The sequence below is a fragment of the Falco cherrug genome, chromosome 2 (assembly GCF_023634085.1).
Source record: "Falco cherrug isolate bFalChe1 chromosome 2, bFalChe1.pri, whole genome shotgun sequence".
Classification (NCBI taxonomy): domain Eukaryota; kingdom Metazoa; phylum Chordata; class Aves; order Falconiformes; family Falconidae; genus Falco; species Falco cherrug.
In genome coordinates, this window is record NC_073698.1 from 71,864,607 (window position 1) to 71,887,864 (window position 23,258).

The 23,258-nt window shown below is 40.0% G+C and overlaps 1 protein-coding gene across 1 annotated transcript; it reads left to right on the forward strand.

The window, feature by feature from the left end:
- Positions 1-167: 167 nt before the first annotated feature.
- LOC129735404 (gamma-aminobutyric acid receptor subunit gamma-3-like) lies at positions 168-19,133 on the forward strand. Its single transcript, XM_055702741.1, has 4 exons — positions 168-832; positions 4,236-4,384; positions 18,880-18,947; positions 19,116-19,133. Exons 1-4 carry the CDS (start codon positions 780-782, stop codon positions 19,131-19,133), a joined length of 288 nt encoding a protein of 95 aa, XP_055558716.1. The 5' UTR covers positions 168-779.
- Positions 19,134-23,258: the final 4,125 nt, after the last annotated feature.

Sequence of the window (23,258 nt, forward strand, 5' to 3'; positions counted from 1 at the left end):
GGAGAAATCCCCGCTGCCGGCTGGCTGCGGCTGGCGAGTTTGCGGCTCCCCCTCTCCCGTGTGCGTGCGTGTGCGTGTGTGTGTGTGTGTGCGGCCGCCGGGGCGGGGGGAGGGTTCGCTTCCCGGCTCCCCCCGTGCCGGCGGGGCGGGTACCTGTTGGGCAGGCAGCGGGGACGAGCCGCTCCCCGGTGCGGGGCGGCCCCCGGCAGCGCTCCGGAGCCGCGCTGCGGGGCTGGCCGCCGGCCAGGCGCTCCGCGGGCGGGGGCGAGGTGCGCCCCTTCTCCCCCGCCCCAGCCCGCCCTCCGCCCGGCCCGGCCCACCCCGCCCCGCGGCTCCCGCGGCCCGGCGGGGCCCAGGCTCCGCCGCGCTGTGCACAGCCCGGGGGGCACGGCCAGCGCCAGCCGGGGGAGCGGGAGAGGCCGCGCCGCTGCTCCCGGCGACTGATTGCCAGGCAGGGGAAGCGCCGCAGCTCGGTGCCCGCCGAACACCTGTCAGCCCGTGGAGCCTGATTGATACCTGGCCCTGGCAGCCTCTCTGCTGGGGATTTCCCCCGCGTCCCACTTCTTTTTTTTTTTTTTTCTTTCCCCTCCTCTCTCCTGCCCCCTCCCTTCCTGGAGCGGTGTGAAAGGGGGTATTTTCTTCAGGGTATAAAGCTGAGAATACAGAGGAAGAGAGGCTAAGAGCTTCACCTCATTGCCTCATTCTCCCTTTCATGTGAACATCCTGCAACATTTCCTTCATCCTGCCGCACCTCTCACCTGGCCAGCGCTGCCCAGATCATGTCCGCTAAGCTCCTGCCGGTTTTCTTCCTCCTCTCAGTGTTTCACGCCTGGTAAGTCTGCACCCCTTCGCCTCCCCCCACCCCCTCTCCTCGCACCGGGGCTTGCGGGCTGGAGTCCCGCTCGCCGGAGTTTGCGAGACACTCGGCGCCCGGGAAGAACAGCGGGCTCTTCCCCGCCTCCCCTGCGCCGTGCTGGGGCTTTATTCCCAAACGCGGCTTCCCCGACTCTGTCGCCAGGACCCGCCGGGCTCCTCGGACAGCTGAAGCTCCGCTGCCGGCTCGGCGGCCCCGCTGCTTGTCCCTGCCGGCCCCGTGTGAAGCCGGAGGTGGCCCGCCAGGGCTCTGCCCCGAGCCGGCCTGGCAGAAAGTTTTCCCGCTCCGCGGCCGCCAGAGCCCGGCACCCGGCGGGACGGCGGCTGGCGCTGCCCGGGCTCCCCTCACACGTGGCGCGGAGCGGCCGGCAGCCCCGGCTTCCCTCCGCGCCCCACCGCCGGGGGCTGCGCCGATGGGGTCGGCCTAAGTAGGGAGAGGGCAGCCGCCGGGACCGCCGGGGGGTGCCGGGGGTGCCCCGCTGCCCGAGGCGGGGGGCCGGTGGCGGCTACCGTTGACCGCCTGGCCCTCGGCCCGGCAGACGTTAAGCACCGCGGAGGGGGCCGGGAGGGCCGCGTGTGGCGGACCGGGCCGGTGGGCCGCTGGCCGCCGCCGCGGGGGCGGGAGGGGTCCTCCCGGCGGGGCTCCGGCAACGGCGGGCGGTGAGGGGCCGGAGCGGGACAGCGGGCAGCGGCAGCCGTGACCGTTTGTGTTAGGCTCGCCTTCGGCTCCGCGCCTTGTCCAGGGTGCTAGGAAGGGCCCCCAATACATAACCCAGGCAAAGGGGTCACCTCAGCCCACCCCGTAGGATCTGCCACAAACTGGGGTGCAGGAGTGCTCAGAGGCCCGGCCCTTCCCTTCCCTGCCCTTCCCTTCCCAATTTATTGACCATGTTCTCCTTCTCGACAGCCTGCCCCACACCCGAGTGGCATCTCCCTTTCCCAGATCCCCGCGGGAACTAGAGGCTGCTTCATGCCAGCCCTCAGGGCAAGTCCCGGACGCGTGTTGCATGAAATAAACCCTTTCCCCACATCCTCTCAGGGTTTTCCAGCCTTCCTCCTTTGCAGTTTGTGCACTGCCTCACAGGATCAAAACTAGTGACCCCTGAGGAATCTGGGGAAGGTGTGCAGCCTTTCTTCCTCCCCAGTTTGAGAACGGCCTGCCATCACCCTGAGCACGTTTCTGTGGATAGCAGGAATATGCTGGGCATTGGCAGTCACCAGTAAGGCTACAGGTGAAAACATAACCTCAAGTGCCTTCAAGGAGTTTTATGGTGCAGAGGCAAGCAAGGGAAATGAAATAACAAACCCTTAAGAAAACAAAACACCTTGAAAAATGCCTAGGGTATTAGTCTGATCCACTGTGAAACCTCTCCCAGCCCCAACCTTGATCTGGAAGGGAGGTAGGAATTTACATGGTTTGGAGGTACTTTCTAGGAACCAAGCTGCTAGAGTAAGGGGATTTAAAAGGTCTGCCAGTGCTTAGAGTCTTGTTAGTGACTGTTTTAAAAAAGCAGCTCCCTGAAATGGGAATCATGATCCTACCTGAACGCAGTTCTTATTTCCACGTGCAGTCTAAATGCCTCCAGTAAAGTTATGGTGTGTGCAGCAGAAAAAGACGTATGATTTGTGCTCCTTTCCTGTCGGCAGCTCGGCACCGCTGCAGCATTTCAGCTCTGAAATCTCAACCATGTGTGTTTGGAGAGGGTGCCTCCTTTGAGAATGGTTTAGTAATTGCTGTATTGAAACATAGGGCTTGTCATGAATCTGAGGGAGAACACTACCCCACCCACACCCTGCACCCCCCTGCCAAGTTCTCTTAGGATTTTTTTAACGCTCAAGTTTTTAAAAAATACAACTCACTATCAGAGAAGGAATAGTCGTCTATTCAAAATTTCCCCTGATGTTTTCTCTACATTTGTAACTTGGTTATATGAGCTCTCTCTGTAGAAAATCCTCATGGGCTAGGTTTCAAAATAATTTTTATATAGAAAATGTACCTAGAACATGCACAGTTTATGAGGTCACGTCAAGTGATACACGGCTAATCCTTAGGGGCATATTGGCTGTACAGCAGTTTCAATTAAAAGTTTCATTAAATGCTTGAATGGTGGTCTATAAACAATGATGAGGGTTGATGATGCTCTGTGATTAAATTTTTATGCTTGTATTCATTTTTTTTCCCCTGTTACTATAGAGTGTCTATCAAGTCTTCTGGACATCTGAGACATTTTAAAAGACACTAGTGTCATTACGGAGACAAGGAGAGGGAGAGAGAGAAAGGAGGTTGCTCTGATGTGTGTAGCACTCCCATGAATAAGCAAGGCTCATGCCTCTGATTCTCCATTGCTTTGCACCTTGACCATTTGTGTAAAAAGGTTGCAAAATTATATCGTAGCAGAAGGGCAACTGCAGGTCGAAGCAACACATGGTTGCTGCTGTAGGGTCTACCACTGAGGTTATCTTTTCTCCTGATAACTTCATCTCAGTTTAACTGTCAGAGTTTCTCCAGTGAGAGACGTCAAACAGATTTGGTTTCTAAGATACCAAAAGACATATCTTCAAATCAACATTTTACTGTTTGTGCACAAAAACCTGCACAAATGAAATTAGGCTTGAGTGAAAATAGCTCTAGCTGTGATTTCTGGCCAAACTTTAGTTTCACCACATTTGTATTAGCATGCTCTTAAAAATAAAAATAATCCACCTAAGAAGGAAAGAAGTTGCAACTCGGTGTAGTACTGCTTTTTTCAAAAACGCCATTAGAACTGCAGGGAAATTCAGATTAATTTATGCAGTGTATTTGTGTGCTTGTGATAATCCATCTTAAATTCAAGGAGCAAGTTCTTAATTCTAAGCCTTGTAATACATTAAACTCAGAAATTCAGGCACTGAGAATATAATAATTTATTAATAGGATAAAATGATCAGGAAGTATTAAAAGGTCTGAATTTTTAATACTCTTATTAGCCTTTGTGCAAGAGACGAATCAGTTGTCTGGTGTATTAATACTGCAGATGTTCGTTCTTTGTAAAACTATATTGTAAACTAACTAGTCAGGATAGGTTGGTTAAAATATGGGCTATAAAATACTACTCTGATGGTTGTATTAACTCTCAGAGTGTAATTTTTTGAGAGACTGGTAGAAGACAATTTCTAAACAATTCTGAATCATGACCCATCCACAGATACTCAAAAACTGTTAATGGGAACATCCTGTTGCAAAAACAGCCTAAGGCTAGGTAGATGCAAAGCCAAGAAAGATATCTAAAACTTCTTCAGATGAGTGTTGAGATTTACCCTGAATGTAAATTCAGATTTTAGTTATGTAATGTAACATCTATTTGTTTGATTTGTTATTGCAGTTCTAGAAAGGTTGAAGAGGATGAATATGAAGATGGAACAGCTAACCAAAAATGGGTTTTAGCTCCAAGAACACAAGACACAGATGTGACTCTCATACTAAACAAGCTGTTGAGAGAATATGACAAAAAGCTTCGGCCAGATATTGGAAGTAAGTACTCCTTTCTGCACAAGTGAGGAGAAACATCTATGGGTAGGAAAGACATCATGTTATATTTTGGTTAGTGTGCACAAATGTCTGGGAAAGTGGAGCTTAAGTTTTTTTGGCTCAAGTTCATTTCCAAGTCAATATTTACAAAATGCTAATTCTTATGGGGAGATGAGGTGGTAATTTAAGGTGCTAAACATTGGTTAGCTTGTACAGAGTTTGTGTAGACATATGGCAGGACTAGCTCTGAAGTATTCACCAGGCTTTTGGTATAGTTAGTAACATACTTACCTCTTTTGTCATCCAATCCACGCATATGAAAAACTCATACTATGAGAAGCGATTAAAAAAACCCAACGTACTAAAAACAAAAGTAGGACACAGCAAGAGAAGAATGTGCATCTACTCCCTTCAAAATATGATCACAAAAGTTATGTTCCTTGGTGCTGAGAAGAAGGCACTAGGGTTTGCTTGTGTAGGATTTGCCTGTGTATAGGGCAACTCTAAGAGATTTTCTTCCCCAAACCAGCAGACATCTTATGTCCAAAAGAAATCTGATAGAATGGAAGTGTCTTGTGGGAAATACTACTACATATAGGTATGACATTTAGGTAAGACCCAGTAGATACCTGCATATAACCATTTTGAGCTATTTTCCTTTCTTTTTTTTGAATTTGTGTAATGAGGTTGTGTTTACTGTCTCTGGTTGTGCCCTGTTTACCTTGTTTGCATTCTTAGATCAGAGTGGCTATAGCACAACAGCTGTTCAGTTTGTTCACAGCACCTTTGTAAGACAGAAATCACAATTTGTCATTTATTTGCTGCACCTTGCATATACTTCAGAATGAACTGGGAATGGGGAATGCTCAAAACATCCACCTAATATAATTTACTTTTCCTAAATTTTTGCAGATATTAAAGGGAGAATTCCTACTACTGATTATAAGTGAAACTAGCGTTTACTGATGGCACATGTATTGATATACTTCCTACGTGATCCCTTTGGGTCATTTTAGAGGGAAGTAAGAGCCATCTGTATGCATTTACCATTACAATTATTAGTGTGTCTCACAGCTATACATTAATACAACAGTTCCAGGAAAAAAACCCAGCACCCATGCTGTGGTATGAAAGAAAGTTTTGGATGTTCGTGTTTTTCATAGCTATTACTTTGATTTTCCATAGTATTTACAAAGATTGTATTTGATAGATGTGTCTGTTTTTAACACAGAGTGACATTTATCTGTCTCTTAGTTTGTCACATCATATTTAGCTGATCTTTAATATCTGGTGGAGAAGTGCATTAAAGCACTTCTCCACCCATATCAACATTCTCAAACAAATTTTTTATTTTACTTTGTACACTGTGTCCTCAGGTCACTGACTTAAGGCAGAGTAAATTATGTTATGCCTATGAGGGGCAAAATAATCATTCAAAGCCCCCATGTCAGTTGCCATAAATTCAGTAGAGGTCAGACATATATTACAGCAGTGGAAAATCATTGTTACCAAAATAATTCCTTTTGTGTCTCCACAGACTTTTCTAAATCCTGTTTTAGAGAAAGGAGTTAAATTAGACAGCACCTCCATATATCATACCAAACAGAGATTTTACAGTTCTCAACTATGTCTATCTATTTCTATCAAGCATCTCAGTCCTAAGCCATTTTTCTCCTTGATAGGAATCTGGCTATTTCAGAACTTGAGCTGATTGTTGTTCAGACACCAGAGAAGTTAGTTCACCTCTGCTTCCTTCCCTGGTCCCTCTTCCCTCCTCTCCTACCTTTGATGCAGATAAATAACATTGCCCTTTTGAAGCTGAGGAGCTGCTGCATTTGTCAAGGAGAACATGAAGGGAATGTTAGAGAATCAGGCATTATATCTAAATTTTCTGAACTGCTGGCTGTTGTGTTGCACAGAAGCACATCTCCCTTTCCATCTGGGAGAAGGTTATCCTCCAAACTAGATGGCTGACTTGTCCTGGCAACTGAACTGTGTTTTTGCCCTGAAGGTCTCAGTATTAATACAAATCAATTAAAGCGTAATATATATCAGTTAAAGGACTAGGGGAAAAAAGTAGTGGATGAGGTAACATAGAGCACACAGTGAAAGAATGCACGTTTTGGAATTTACAGAACGCATGGAATGAACCAGTGGAGGAAGAGAGAAGTAACTCTCAGAATCGAGCAGAAGTGCAGCCAATAAAAGACGATGAGGGTTAATCCAGGACTAACATGCAGTCAGATGTTCATTAGGTCCTTTACATTTGTGCAGTGCTGCCTGTAAGCAAATTGGCTGTCCCACAGGACAGGGGATACTCACTGTTTCATGCCACATTACTTTTCACTCAGTTTTCCAATGCTTTATTACAAGGCCACTATTTCTAACAGTGGATAACTTAAGCAATGCTCCTGAAGAAATGGTCTTTCTGCATGCAGTCAGAAAAGCCTAGGAAAATACTGACTACTTTGCAGTCTCAAAGGTTAGGATTGCAGTTTTTAGATTACTTGGGAACAGACTTTTGCAAGCCAGAGGCCATGGGGTAGAGGAGAAGACTGTGGCAGATAGAAGGTGTGGAAGTGCATGCTAGCTCCAGCTGTGATTTTTCTGTGGTCTTTCATCCCTCCCCAGGCAGTTGACGTTTTGCCTAGCTCGGGTATGTCCAGGTACTACCTGGCACTGTACAGGCATATTCTGAGTGTCCACTTGCCATACTACGGGCACTGAGTTCTTCAGTAATCACATCGCCTCTGGGTGAGAAGTATAGCCATCAGTGAATGAACTCCTGTGAACAGACACTCAGCTACAGTCCCTCCTCCCCTGCCCATCTCACCCTAAACCACTGCAAAAAGCATGTAGGTCAGTGCTAAGATGTAAGGTCAGGATTTGCTCTTTCCTTTCTTTTTTCCTTATGCTGGCCTATACTTTGCTTAGGCTTTCATGTAAATGGCTGTCTGTTAAATCACGTGCTTAGTCTACACTCAGCAGTATAGGCACCACCTGCAAGGTTCCAATCCAGGATTATCAAAGAGTGGATCAAACCACCTAAGTATTAGGCAAAATAGTTACTCTGTGAAGGCTATCAGCAATGTGACACCTTAACAGGACCTGTCTAGCTAAAAGGGGCCTTTGGTCTTTGGAAAGAAAGCAGTGTTCTACCAGCAGGGGAATGTCTGACTGCATTCCCTGTGGCCACACAGTTGGCAGAGTTCTTGTCTCCATAAATATCACAGCTTGTGAGGGTTTCATTTTAACAGTGGCATCTGGCAGTTTTCCATTATACCACAGAACATACATGCTTTGTGGAATTGGGAGGGGCGGGGGGAGACAAAAAAAAGGAAAGAAAGAAAGAACAGAAAGCACCTCACACTGAACAGCTTATATGGGTATACTGATTTAGATCAAAAATAAGTGTTTTACAGAGAGAAAGCATCTTTTCCAACTATTTTTTGCCAGCTACAATAATAGGGCTGAGAATTAGGTTTTTTGCATGGTATAAATAACTAGTCCCAGAGAACTAGTAAACCTCTTCTGAACTATGAAGGTCTTAAAATCTCTTCCATAGACAGGTACTCAGGAGTTTGTTTCAAAGTCCTTTGAAGCAAAGACCTGTTCAATGGATATGCAACATTTTCTATGTGCAGTGAAATTTACTACCCTGCAAGAGTGATTTTTTTTTTTTTTTTTTTCTCTCCGTGTCACACTGGTTTCAGTCCTGATGTTTCATAAGACTAAGTTCTGGCCCTGAAATTTTACTTCCTCTTTATTAATAAAATGCGAACAGAAATAATAGGTAAATCAACAGTGTAGAATGATGATAATTACAGCTAGAAAAATCTCAGTCTTATTTAGGTTATGTTAATAACCCATTTTTTTGCCATTGCTTTGCTTTTGATTAATTGATTTAAAATTTAAGTTCCAATTTTAAACAAAACCTATAAAATTAATGAAGCAAACCACTACAACACATGACAAAACATATTTCCTTCAAAGGCAGTTTACTTTGATGAAACCCTCCCTCTCACCTTCCTTGATGGACAGCTTAGTCCACAATGAAGTCCTGGAAAATAAATCCTACCTTTATAACCCCACATTGTTTTGTGCTTATTTTCATATGGAATGTAGGTTGCCTTAAATGAAAGTTTGTAAGTGTCTTCTTTCAAAGTGAAAGTTTTGCCAAACACATTCCCTGAGTGAGCTTTACATGTGGAAGATAATAAGCAATCTTTTTTCTTTCATTGTAAAAGTCACCTTACCCATCAAAAAGGTCAGTATGTGAGAGGTTTCTGAAACGTGCCATGAGTAGTGGGAGGGAAAAAATCTCATCCTAGACCAGGCTTAGCTGCAGTACTCATTTGGAGCATGAAAAGCAGTAAATCTTAAGAGCTGCCTTTCGGTATGTAGCTGGTTTGCTTACCTCAAAAGAAAGATCTTTTTTTCCTCTTGTACATTAAGAACCAATAACTAATGTGGGCCAAAATTTCAGTGCCAACAAGGCAATAGTAATGTCAAGATTAGTTCATGAGCTAAGCTGGACTCCAAGCTTTCCTCTTTATCTCAACCTGCTAATGAGAAAGAAAACATTTTATTTCACCAGTAATTTTTAGAGGACAAAACTCTTCCTTGAGCATCTCTAACAATCAGTCCGTTATCTCAACATTCTAATTTCACTGTAAAGGACATTCTGAAATACACATCCTGCAGTCTGACCAGGTGCTGTCCAGTCTTCTTGTGAGTACATGCTCTTTTCTCCAGCTAAAATACTTTTCCCAGAACACAGCAGGATTAGAACAAGGAGTTACACACACTTACTGGGTACAAACAGGCAACTGCTGTCCACTACCTTTCCCCATTGTGTTCCCAATGTGAAAAAGTGGTGCTAGGAAAGCGATCAATTTCTGTTTTAGCAATTTTAAAAAATGCCTTAAAAATCATAGAAAAAAAACCCCAAAGTTTTTTCCTTGCATTTCAGACTGTACCAATGATCTTTGCAGTTATTTATAATCTGTCAGACAGTTTAATACTTTCAGTTAATTTCTATTTCAGAGGCTGGAGCTAAAAGCCAACTAGAAGGAACTACACTAGTGTACTCAAACTACCTAGGGAAATTGAATGTGGAGTATGATCATAAATATTAGAAATAAAGCTAAAATAAGATAAAAACCCAAATCAAGGAATAGAAAGTTACAAGGTACAACTTGCTGTGCTCAGACTTACTTAGCTGACAGCAAGTTTTTTAGCTGACAGTTCTTGTAGTTGTCAGCCAGAACGGAAAAGGCCAAATTCCATATTTAATATAATAGTATTTTTGTACTAATGTGGTAGTTTATTGTGGTCATCTATTTTTCCTATACTTTCTAGCACCTAGTTTCTAAGCTGCCTACCTTCTTAATTAAATCTTAATTAATTAATTAATTCTTAATTTAAAAAAAAGTCAAGCTGACATCAAATCAGACTTGAGGAAAGAGCATTATGGGAGAGACTGAACAAGCATGAATAATACTGTTTTTACTGATATTCACTGAAAGGACAGAAAAGAGTAGTAAGATAATATGTATTGCAAGTTTGCATGTTCTGTTTCTCAAATGTGTCATTATATTAGGAAGGCTCTGAATTGCACTTTTACCACTAATGCCTTCTTTTTCCCTCCTTGTTTGATTATCCTGCAGTAACTCTTGGATTCCTCTTGGATCCTCTAAATTTATTTGATTCTTACAGTCTCTAGTTGCCCCTTGTATTTATTGTGTTTTTATAAGCCCAAATAAATTCTCTTTGAAATATTTAAGTATATATGCTTATATGTGTATATATGTGCACAGACAGACAGACATACACCCCCTCATTTGATGCCTGCCTGTATATCTTCTGACTCCACCAGTTCTAGCTGTCTTAAGAGTCAAGCTGGTTTTCCTTGCTCCCCAAGTACCTTTATAACCATTACCTAAATGTCTGAATATGAGAGCAGTCTCACTAACAGCTGTGTAGCTCTCAGTACCTTGAGTAGGTTTGTGCAAGCATAGCTGGTAGAAATAAGTGGGCTTGTTTCTGCTGGCAAACAGAAGACTAAGTTCTATCTGACATGCTTTACTGTGCTGGCTTGGTAGCGTTTAACAGCATTTCTCTTTTTAAGCAGCTTAAAGTTCTCTCCGTAACTCATTTACATGGTTTCTCAGTGTATGCAAGGAGCAGGTCTGTTGGGTGAGTGGGCACAACTTTTCTTCAGTTGCTTTTTAAAGATGTGCATTTTCAAGCACAATCCTAATGAAACCCTTGTGTTCTGAAGCCATATCACAACCTTTCTTCTGTCTGACCTGCCCTCCTAGCACACCACACAGAAACTAACCCTGAAGCGCACCACAGGCTATCACCACTGTGACCATCAGGTTGTTTTTGCTAGCTGCTGATTGCCACACCTGATACTCTTTAAATTACTCCAGCAAGGTTTCCCCATATATGTGACAGAGATTTACTTATTGCTTCACAGATCAAAATATTTCCCAGATCATAGTGCAGAGAAAGATGTAAACTGTCATGCAAGGTCAAATTACTACTTACTGCTGTAAGCCTTTTCTTTGTGCTAGCCTACAAGAGACAGGGTCAGGCACCTTAAACAGGAAGTAGTGAGAGAGGCGGTTGTCACTTAGGGGTTGATTAGGGACAGTTGTACCTGGTGAGCTAACCAGTGTGTAAAGTTAGTACACAACGGGAAGGGGAGAGGGAGTAAATTCTGTTCGTATTATGGCAGCACTCAGGAGAGGAAAGCCATAGCTCTGGATCCACCTTCTGTAGTATTGGGTGCTGCAGAAGATTGTGGAGATTAGTCTAATTTAGGGGTAATAATATGAAAGAAGAAACTTCAGTAACCCATTGGTGAGGATGTGGAGTGCTGTGGCTGAGACTCAGCTAGGAAACAGGGCTGGATATGGTGAGAGTTCATGAGCTGAAAAAGCTCCCAAGAAAAAAAATTGGAAATGTTTTAATTTCTTACTGATACTTGCCTTTCTCTTTTTTTGGGGGAAAGTAGATTGTCTTTATTTCAGAAAACTTTTGTTCTGATTCAGCCAGCAGACTGGAAATCCACTCACTCTCTATTTCCATGAGTAAGACAGTAAAGATGAAGACTAATTTAGTGCCAGTCATCTCCCATGCATTATGTATTAACATACCTATGCGAGGAGGGAATATTCCTGAGGAAAGGGTTGCTATTCAATGCAAATAAGAACAATCTGTGTTCTAGGTGGGAGGGCAGAAGGGATTTCTTGATTGTCTGCAGGAGTTCTAATTCTCTAGCACCTTCAGTCATCAATGCTTTCTTCTGCAGACTTTGCCATGAACATTTCTAGAATGTTAATAGCAAGGCTCATAAGTGAGGAGTAAACTACTCTATCACCACTCCAAAGTCCCCATTTTAGATTTTGAAAACTGCGATCCATGTCTGAGATTTAGAACATGACATAAATAAATTGGTTGCACCTAATCCTTATCTGGTGCTGGTGTAGTGAATCAAACATAAGCTCTTTCAAAATCGAGCGTGGGAACATTTCTCATTAGGATAGGCTATTGGCAGTGAGTTTTTTCATGCCTATGTTCTGCTTTTCTAATTGCTTAACCATGGAGCTGAGTAAAAGAGAATATCTGACTTTGGTTTCTGACCTGGTTCGGTTCACAGATTCTGAACTATCAGGGGAAACTCCTAAGTTTTATTCATCCTTCTCTCAGGTAAAACTCTTAATGTGTCATACTAAAAGAATATGTAGAAAAAATATTCCAATACAGTAACACTGAAGCCCTCAAATTTATATTTTCTGTATAAAAAAAAAAAAAAGAATGTGGTTCCATTTTTTTCGATTATTTAAAAGGTTTCTTTTTTCTTTTTTGTTTCAATTTTCTTAGAACAACTAATTTAAATCAAATTCTGGAAAGCAATGCTTTAATTCGAAGCTTATAGTACCTTAATATATAGAGATATTCCAGTACTCAAACACTTTGTTTTTCTGAAACTAATCTCATAATTTAACCCAAGTATTACAGTTCTTTGCAGATGAAACTGCTCTTTTGTGTCATTTGTAATGAGCCGCTTGTATCTTTGCAATACTTATGTCTTGCACGTTGTCTGTTGAGCTGACAAAGATGTAATGGTTTTGTGTTGGAGAGGCATTTTACTTGAGTGTAACAGCAAGGCCCCTTACATTACAACCTTCTCTTTCTCAATATAAATAATTCATTTACAGAGACAACTCTTCTTTCAGAGTTTTATTTCCTGACAGTGATTACTTGCTGAAATGGCTTGATACAAACTCAGACTGAGTATTTTTCTTGAATGGCATTGTAGGTAGGAAAGTTAGGTTGACAGTAAATGTTTGCCAAACTCTTCATCTAAACTGTCAGACCCAAAACTATATGTAGCAGCTGCTAGTTCTTATTTTCTCTTTTCTGTAACTTCATCCAAGAAAGCTGAGAGGAGACTGGGAGTACAGCATACAGACTTTCAGGAGGCCACTGACTGAAAGTTAGGTGAGAGTCAGGAAAAGTCTGAGGTATTAATTACACAAGAAAATCCTTTTCTTCTCTATCCTTCCTTCTGCAATTACCTAGACTATGCTGGGTCCTCCAAGTATAAAATTATATTTAGAAGCCTTTTTTTTAAATTAAAGAGGGTTCTGAAGGGAGTGTTTGTAAAGTGCTGCAGTTGCCATTTTGAGGTTGTCGCACAAACTAGTAAATTACTTTGTCATCTTAAACAAGGAAAACCTTCGGCACATATTATTTTAAAATACCATTGCTCTTTTTTGCAATTGTGTGGTTTTCTTGTGACTGCTATTATTTATCCAGACCTTAGTTGCTAGCTTGCTAGACTTCACAGGAACAAATTCTATTATTGTTCGGTCTTATGATATCACATAGGAACTCCCCCCTCCTATGAATGACTAAAACAAAAATGGAAACTTTAGGGATTGATTGTAAGACCAGCCTAGCCATTAAGATCTACAGTTTTCATTCCAAACCAATGTAATACTGGAAAGATTACAGCTTGTGCATTAGGGAAAGGTAAATCAAAGATAAAAGTGCTAAAAGTTGATTGATGATGATGGCGGGATATGAAGAATAACAGTGATTTGTAGTTAATTGAGGAAGTCTGTTTATGCACACTTTATCATTCACACTCCTGGACAGAATAGCAACAAAACCTAGCATGTGAGTAAAACACCCTGTTCAGAAGACCGTGTTCACATCCTGGTTTTACAGTCATCCAAACTTTCTTTCAATTTTGTGCCCAATTTTTGATTATACTTTTGATTTTCATTTTCATTCCTGTTTGGCTAGTTTGATCCTAAAACATATGCATGGCAGTTCTGTCAGGGTTTTTTTGCCTGTAGCAAGTGGATGTCTTTGCCCTTTTATCTGTTGTTCAAGCCCATTCTCTTCTATGCAGGAGAAATGAGTCTTTTTGTATTTTCCTCACTGATACCTTCACAGAATCATAGAATAGAATCATAGAATCATTTAGGTTGGAAAAGACTTAAAATTGAGTCCAACTGTAAACCTAACACTGCTAAGTCCACCACTAAACCATGTCCCTAAGTGCCACATCTACACATCTTTAAAATACCTCCAGGGATGGTGACTCAGCCACTTCCTGTTACTATATCTTTCTTCAAACGTGCCAATTTGTTGTAAAATTTAAAAGTTTTAGCTGACCACTATGATGTCTGAGAAGTGAATCGTTAGCATAGCAGTTTATTTTACAGGAACAAACAAGTAATTAGATGTTGCCTATAGGGTCATGTAGGAAAATATTAATATTCATCATCACTAACACAAAGTAAACATTAACAGTATGATCACTAATACTATGGTTACGGATAACTGTGTAATGATTTATTACAGATTTATCCCAATTTAAAAATAGCAATTTATGTGCTAATGAGATAATGTAAAATATCATTATAGAGTAATTTCAAAAAATATCTCATTACTGTAGAACCAATCTTGTTAGTCTTTTGCATTCGGAAGTCTTGTGGAAACTTAGGCAGGGTTGGAAGTGACTGTGTATTTCTGGAACAGATTTCATATTGTGTTTGTTATGTGGTTGCGTGCCTTCTAAAAATCTAGTGCTAATCGCTTTGCTTATATAAACGTGTATATTGATCCATAACATTTTTACCACCTCAGTTTCGAGTAAAACCAGAATAATTTAGACCTGGGAGTTGTGCTTGAAAAATGTAAGAAAGGCTAACTGTCAACAAAAAATAATTTTATTTCTATTTTAAAATTTCTGAGAGCTCAGCAGCTAGTTCTACTCATGAGTTTAAATGAGCTTCCAATAAAAATATTTCTAAATATTAAGCTTTAAAAAATAATTCTAAATATTTATTATTTGTGCAAGAACATAAATGTGATTTGGACAGACTTCAGATGTGGAGGAAGCTTTCTGTAGGAAGCAAACAAAGTAGTTTCATTCATGAAATAGGCATCAATTCTGAATAGTGGGGTTCTATAAAAAATTAAGAGACATTTTAAAAGGACAGGATAATTTAAAATAGTAAAGAAACATAATAGAATGTCAGGAACTTATTGCAGATTTTTTTCCCTACATGACTTGTGAAATTGTATAACAATGCCTTTGTTCATTTCCAAAGAAGTCTTTTAAAATTCTCCTGATTTATGTGTTGAGTTGTTTATACACGTGATCAGTTTGCATATGTCCCAGAGTAGAGTCTTCACAGATTTTAAAGTCGTTCAAGCTCAGGTACTATTTATTTCCACAGTGAAAATCTATAAAGCAGGACTACACAAATCCTATAGTTGGCCTGCATGGATATTTGTAATCAGGACATTATTCTAGCTGTTTCTGTCTTTTGTTTCTGTCCAGACATACCTGACCTAACTTTACAATGTCTTAAGTGTTCATCTGACTTCTTAAGTGAGCTCTGCAGGCAGCGTTAAACTCATGACTCCGATGACTAGGCATCTTTTGGATTGTCTAAAGTTTGTAGACAAATTTTACTTGGATGTGTCTTTGCAATCTGATGGTCACAAGGCTGACTGGAATATAAACACTCGGTCTCAAAAGCCATGGAGTTTGGATCAGATGGGAACTATTAGCTAGACATTGGTGCGACCTTAGTTTTATTTGCAGATATTTTGATTGGCTTTATAAATCCCTGCCTCAATTAGAACCAATAAGTTTGAAAATGAAGTGATTGTGATAAGCAGTTGGCTAACCTTAGATAGTACTGTGTAGCAGCATAACACGCAGTTACTTGGATGTGCTTACATTGTCTTTTAGGCAAAGTTAACTATCGTGTAATAAATCATATTTCAAATAACTTTGAGAAGGTTGATATATTTATTGACAACCTTTAGTTGCTCTTGTGCATGTGCCATATGCATGGTTCTGCCAGTAATTTTTCTAAGTTTCTGACAGCTCTTTAGGAATGATTTTGGGCTGATGCCGATACTGGTACTAAAGAGAATTTGGTTTTACAGTAGAGGTCAAATCTTGAAACAGAAGAAATAGCCACTTCTTAAGTCAAAGCAGAATCTAGCCTCAGACATTCCCAGTGAAATTAAAATTCAAAATAAATAAAGCTACTGGAACTTAGCATCTATTTGTAATCTTATTGGCATCTTTTAGTGAGGCATTAACACGTTTGTTGTTCAATCCGCAAGACTGTGAGCTTTTACTTAGTGCAAGAAAAAAAGACTCCATCCGCAGCCCAGCAACTCCATGCATGGCTTAAATCAGTCCATGAACTGAGTGCTCACAAATGCATGTAGTACACAGAAAAACTGAGCAGGCTTTGAAAGAATTGGTGGTGTAACAATTTATGTCTTTCCATGAAAATCAGTTTATTTTGAAGACTGGTAGAGGGTGAGTTTTTTCTAGTAAGGCATAATAACTTTAAGACTCAGTTATTTTCTCTTTCATAATGCATTCTGCATGAAGTAATCTTAAAATCTTTGCCTCATTTTATTTTGAATTAAAATTCTGTGATGAAAAATTTAAAATTTATATCTGATGGTTCTCCCAGTTTGTATCTGTTTATATCCATGAGAATCCGCATGTAAAAAGAACTGTATTCTTCTGTCTTTTCTTTCAAAACCTGAACACGTTTGCCATACAATCATATTACAATTGTATTTTCTGCCTAGGAAAATAAAATATCTTTCAAAGGAACTTTAAGTCTTTGTTGTTGTTGCAGTGCTATAATAGTTTACCTGTATTTTTTTACTTGATTTATTCTTAATTTTAATTTCACTGGGAATATCTGAGGCTAGATTCTGATTTAATTTGACTTAAGAAGTGGCTGCTGCTAAGTTTCCTTCTGTTTCAAGATTAGACCTTTATTGTAAGACCAAATTCTCTTTAGCATTAACAAGAAATGCTTCATTTTTTTTGCACCAGAAGAGAATTTGGCCCAGAACATTAAGGAGAAATTATCATCTCATAATCTATTTATATACTTAGCTGCAATGTTTGAACAAAAATGGATTCCAAGCACTGTGTTCAGGTCCTGAACTTTGTCCCTGATCCCACCAAGATTCAATTGTATGCCAATGTGCATCACTAACTCTAGTCCCATTAATGTTCGCCAGAACTCCTTAGTGTTGAACCTCCAACTAGATATGTGCATTAGCCCTAAAAAGATCAGAGCCCTTTATTCCATGTATACTGTCTCGGTAAAAGAGCTAGCTGTAGTTCTCCGCTATTACCAATTCCTATGTAATGACATTTATTACTGCATTTTGAGGCAAGTCTCATTACCAGAAGCTGCTAGACTCCTATTTAGTTATTAGCTGGGTACAATTAGGGTTGCATTCATCAGTTGTGCTTGTTCAGCTGAGTTCAGATTTTCTTTAGCTGAAGGGAAGATCTGAGTTTATAAGCCAGTACTTCAGACAATTTGAAACCATGACCTTAAATAATCCTGGATGTTCTGATCATATGCAGTCAAAGAAGTGTATGGTACTTAATGAATTAGAGACAATGGTTCTCATGTTCAACAACTATTTGTGTCCAATTTAATGTCTGCTTTTGCAACACTAGATCTAGTCTTCCTAATGATATGGCATACCAAAGTCTTACATGACAAGGCAGCCTGCCTTTTTTTTCAGAACCATCTAAATTTACAGGTACTTTAAAACTCAATGGCATCTCATTGTTAGTCTGAAATTTTGGGGATGTGGGCAAAAATTATTCATCTTTACATGTGAAGATTTCTGTCTACAGCTTTGTGCTGGATGGCTTCTTAAGCTTTAGACAAATTAACTGTTATCCACTTGAGATAAGCTTCCCACAGAACCATGGAATTTAACTGTTCATCGCTTCTCTGCTCAGTAGCTTCCCCGAAAAAAGCTCTCAGAGTTTTGAGTGGATGATATACCTATTACCATTTGTTCTAGCGGACTCGGGGACTAGTGAAAAAAAAAATAATCCGAAGTTCAGCATAGTTCCCAGACTTCAGTGATCTGGAATTGCTTTGAAGATTGTGGAGAGGGGAAGGTGCCTCTATGAGAAAGGGAGATATTTAACAGAAGCTGTTGGCTTACTAGGGCCAAATTTGCATCAATTTTGACTGCAGGATAGAACAGGATTTATACTTACCTAGTTTTGGGTCAGCTAACACCGGAGAAAGTAAAACACCAGTTTAGATCTCAGTTTAGAGGTTTATGTATATGCTATGGGTTTGAAAGGAGGGCAGTATAAGTGAAGTAACCAACATGCCTTTCAGTGGAAGAGTGGCATTATTTTAGAGCTAAGCTACGTCACCAGTAAGAGCTATCTGAATAATGTTCACCAAGTACACTGACACCAAAGACGCTAAAAGAAAGATAAATCCTAGTGGCCTCAGCTAAAGAAACTAGTAAGAGCTTGTCCTGGCCTATTCAGCCTATTCAGTCCTGGAAGTCTGAAAATATGGAAGATCTTATGAGAAACTTGCATTGTTGCATTGACTAAACCAAATCAAATTCAAAAACCTTTGGATGAATCAGTGCAAAGGCAACATGGGCTGAACAGAATGAGTCTAAACTGAAAGGAGAAGAGTTGCTTAGGTTTAACTAAATGGATTTCATAGGGATTTTACTCAGAGCTAGGATGGTTTCAGGAATGATGAGATGAGAAAATCTGGAAAGATTTTTTGATGTGAAACAAACATGCTGAAGGACTTACATGTTGAGGCAATGGGAAAAAGTGATATGCTGCATTATTTGTAGTTTCTTGTCAGTCATCTTAGGTTTTGACTGTAAGCCACTGTTCTTAATACTGAGATAAATGGCGATCATGATGATAAAGTGGTATAGGCTGTAATTTACAGCAATTTTTCTTGGGTAGGAGGAAAAAAACCTTGCCCTCCTGAAAAATATGTAATTCATAGTTCCTGGTAGTTCTACCTGAAGAATAGACCTTACAGTTACTGGGGAAGAAAATATTTAAAGTGAGTACTCATCGTTTCTGCAAAATAATATTAAACATATTTTTTTTTCCTCCACAGTAAAACCAACAGTTATTGATGTTGACATTTATGTCAACAGCATTGGTCCTGTATCATCAATAAATATGGTAAGTGACTTGTAACAAAGATTTTTATCTGGACTGCTGGTCTTGGCATCAGTACTGGCTTTAGAAAAAGGCAAAAATGCCACTGGGATAAGTTGCTTTGATTGCTAATTTGGTTCTGCTTTCAGGTATAGATCTGTTTTTCATATGACTCTTTTGTGTCTCTTTCAGAGAAGAACAAACCTATGAGCAATATTATGCTCTGTGTTGTCTACCACAAAATGCTGGTAGATCTTGAATGGTAAATAGACATCGCAGGGAAAAAATAAGTATGAAGCAAAGCTATTGTGAAGAAAATTTGTGAATTAATGTTTTGAGAGTCGAATATATGTAGCTTCATCTTATACAGAGATTCATCCCATACTATTAGTGTATTTATATGAAATTCATCATCTCTTCAGTGGTTACTTTTCTTTCACTGAGTTATTAACAATCTTTAGCCTTAAAGTATAATTTTGAAGAAGTTACACAGAAGTGTATTGCATGTGCAAAGGCAGGAGAAACTAAATGTCTGGGTGGTAGTGTGAAAATAGTGAACCTAGCATAACGTAACAGTTGGTCAGTTGTTGTGATCTTCAGGACATTTCTCAGTTCTGCAGCAACACATTCAGATTAGAAAGCAAGCTGAGTGTTTATGCAGCTATGGAGGTATGGGTGGCTGCTTGTGCAACTTCACATTTGAATTCAGCATGGTATTCCTCTTTGTAGACTAGGCTGAATTTCTTTTTAATACAACTTGGAAAAGGAGGACCTAGTAATATCTTCATTTACTTAAAGCTCTTATACGAACCTCTTCAAAGCAATAACTTTCTCTTGTTCACAGTGATATTCCAAGGCTGCTGTGTACAATGATTATGCAAGTATCTAATAAATACACTGCATGTATGTTTAGTATTTGGGGAACAAAAGCTCCTGAATTTGAAAGGTGGTCATTCAGCCTGATTGGTTTTGCCTATGTACATGGGAGAATGTGAATTATTGCAACGTGTCAAATACTGGGTGGTCAGAGACTCCTATGCCCCCTGGCAACGGGAAATCTGACAAATAAAGATAGAACAAACTATGTGCTGGGAACAACTTGTCCGCACATTCAGAGTGTGAAATGTATTGGTCATATGTTGTGTGAAGCACTGAAATGTCAAGCAATGAGGGTACCTGCTCCATTCTTGAACTAGTAAATAGTTAATTGTCTTGCCCTTCCCTGACTGCGTACCAAAATGACTTGTCCAGGGAATGATTTATTGGAGGATCTGTTCTACTTAGTCCTCTGGCTTGCATTTATATACACTCTAGGAATGGGTACTCTGTTCAAAAGCAATGGGGACAATGGTAAGGATGCTTGCTTTTCAAAGTCTTTTTGCTCTTTGCCCCTCTGAATTAGCTTGTAAATAGCATTTTGAGGTGATGGAAAGGTATGTGGAATAATAATTAGAAAACATTTTATCAGAACTGCTTCATATAACAGGAAGGAAAAAATAATAATAGAAGGAGCCAGTGGTTCTTGGAAGATTATTATGGCACAGTCAAAACATGACTGATTTACTTATGGCTTAACTTTGAGTTCAGGATAACTTATGGCACCAAGGTGGAAAGATGCACCAAGATATCAATTTAAAAAATGCATGCTGTATCTTTTTGATAGTAGACAGTCTTATTAGGATAGCTCAAGATTGTATGGCATAGAGGTATTTCTTGGTTACAGCTAAAAAAACCCCCTATGTATAATCTCTAAGGGCAGAATCATATCTAACACCGTAACTACATAAAATGTAGGTACCTGAAGTTGTAAGAACTCAAGTCTGGTTAAAGGTATATTTACAATTTTGAATAAAACCAGACCTTGTTTCAAATATGCTTGTGGACAGTATATTCCACTGAAACTTAATCTGAACACTTTTGAATTTGACTTCTGTTCTCAAACCTAATTATCAATATAGGAGATTAACATTATGGACTCAAATGTAGCAAACTTTTGTCCAAAAGCTCCATTTTTGCTTTGTTACTTTACAGTTTGTTCAAACTTGCATGAGAGAGCAGAAATGAGCTTGCAGTCTCACATTTACAGTGAGAATGGAAAGCCCTCCTCACAAACCTATAAGCTATGGTGCTGTGTGATAACTTGTCTCTCCAGTGCCAGAAGTGATTGAGGAGCTACTTTCCCCCCAATCTGTGATATTTCAGATGTTTGGATATAGTATGCAGTAGCTCTGTGATACTCTACTGGGGAAAAAATTAAACAGTTTTTGGAATTAAAAATAGGTATAAAGTAATTTATATATTTTTTAAGTAAGCAGTTTTTCATGTAGCCTATGAACTGCTGGAGCATGGGTACACAAGCAGCTGAACAGAAACAGTAGCTGGAAATTACCTGTGGCAGTGGAAGAGGAAGGAAGGGACTGTCTTCAGTCTGATTCCTGTCATACAACTGAACTCTCGAAGGGAGAGGAATGTGTGCAAAAATCCTGTACAGAATTTAGAATAGTATTCTGGGAGAAAAAAGGAGTATTCTTGCAAGAATCTACATATGCTGTATTTCTCAGCAGGACAGGAACTTTTAGCTTTTCTCCTTAAATTATAATTAAAAGTTGAGCTATTCTGTCAGGACAGCTCTGCAAGATGGCAGTTGATTGAGTGAAAAGAAAGGTGATTACATTGATTTCCATCTCTTGTATTTTGAGCGAGATCATCAACACGTACCAGGAGGACTTCCCTGCTGTGTACTTCCAAACTTAGCCCTTAGCACTATCTCTTTTTTCTTAATCTGCAGCCCTTCTGAGGGAAAATTGTGTGGAGCTTCTCTAGAGATCAAACTCTGCAGGTATATTTTCTTATCGGTTTTCATCAGCACTTTCATCCTGTGGGTGAAACCTAGAAAGTAAAATAATTTTCTTTAAAATATCTGTTCAATGGGTGTTCAGTTGAATGTTCAAGCCAATTTTGTAGAACAAAGCTTTTCAGATGTCAATAACTTTGTGGTATTTATGATTAGACTTGAATATGGATATTAACATCTCCCCGTTTCTTTTCTTTAACAGTCAGGAAAAAGATAGTTGTTACCAGACACCTACCTACAGCAAAGACAACCTCAGATTAATTGTATGTGAATGCTTGTGGCCCTGCGGAAAAAGAATTTGTCTTAGACTGAGGCTGAAAGTGCCACAAGGAGAGGAAATGTTAGGGACCCTTTCAAAAGGGCTTGGAGTTAAGGGAAACGTAGTGTTCTCTGTGACAGAGACAGCATAATCCACAGGAATATGTGGCTGACCCTGCATTCCAGACTGTTTGCAGAGGGTTTATCCCACTTCCCCTAAAGGCCTTGCCAGTGATTCATTTCCTAGTTGCTTTCAAAAATATCTATTTAGAACCTCAAGATTTCCAGAAAAAACAGGAGTGATTGTGAGAAGGTAACGTAGTTGCTCTTCAGTTAGAGACTCATCATTTTAACATTGTCATCATTTATGATGACTTCTGGATAGATAGTGGTGACTCTTCCTTTGTCTCTGACATGGAAGATTTCTTTGGGCCATGGTCTAAAAAAAGCTAATGTTAAGTAGCAAGAAATAGGAATTGTGTAAGAATAAAGAAGTAAAACCTGGCTGAATAACGAACTGAGTGATACTAGGAGGTAGTCTAAAGTGGCAGGGGCTTTGAAGAAGAAAGCAATTTCAGTGTTTTGAGCTATGGCATGATGATATGAAATGACAGAAATGATTGATACTAGACAAGAGTATTTTGAAATTAAAACTCTGAGATGTTTGAATGACCATTCAAAAATTTTAGGGTGGCTTTTTAACAGATAAAAGCCATCTAGTATAAATATCTTGGTATCTGTCCTTTAATAAAAAAATAACAGCATATGAGCTTGGATTTATTTAAAAGAAACATAAACTGGTTGATTTAAGGGTAAATGACACATGGATGTTGTAAGCCAAATCAAATCTTCCAGTGTGCATATTCTTATCTCTTTGTCTTGGTTTTCATCTCTTCATAAAGTAAGTTACAGAAATCTGCAACTTGCCATTTCATGTTACAATGTCATTAGAGACCCTGACTTGTAGGATGCAATATTCATATCTATCAGAGGATTTTATTTCAAATTTTTTTCTATTTAAAAAATGTGTTATATCTGTAATCATAATGAACATCCACTGCTGTTAGGGATCTTCTGAGTTTTTTAAATTTGAAAATTCATCTGCAGTCTTGTTTTAATTTCACACACACACACACTTTATATTGTGAAACAGGTCTAAAAATTCCACATTACTCTGTTTTCATATCTTAGTGTCTTTTTTAAACACTTCCCATTCAAAATGG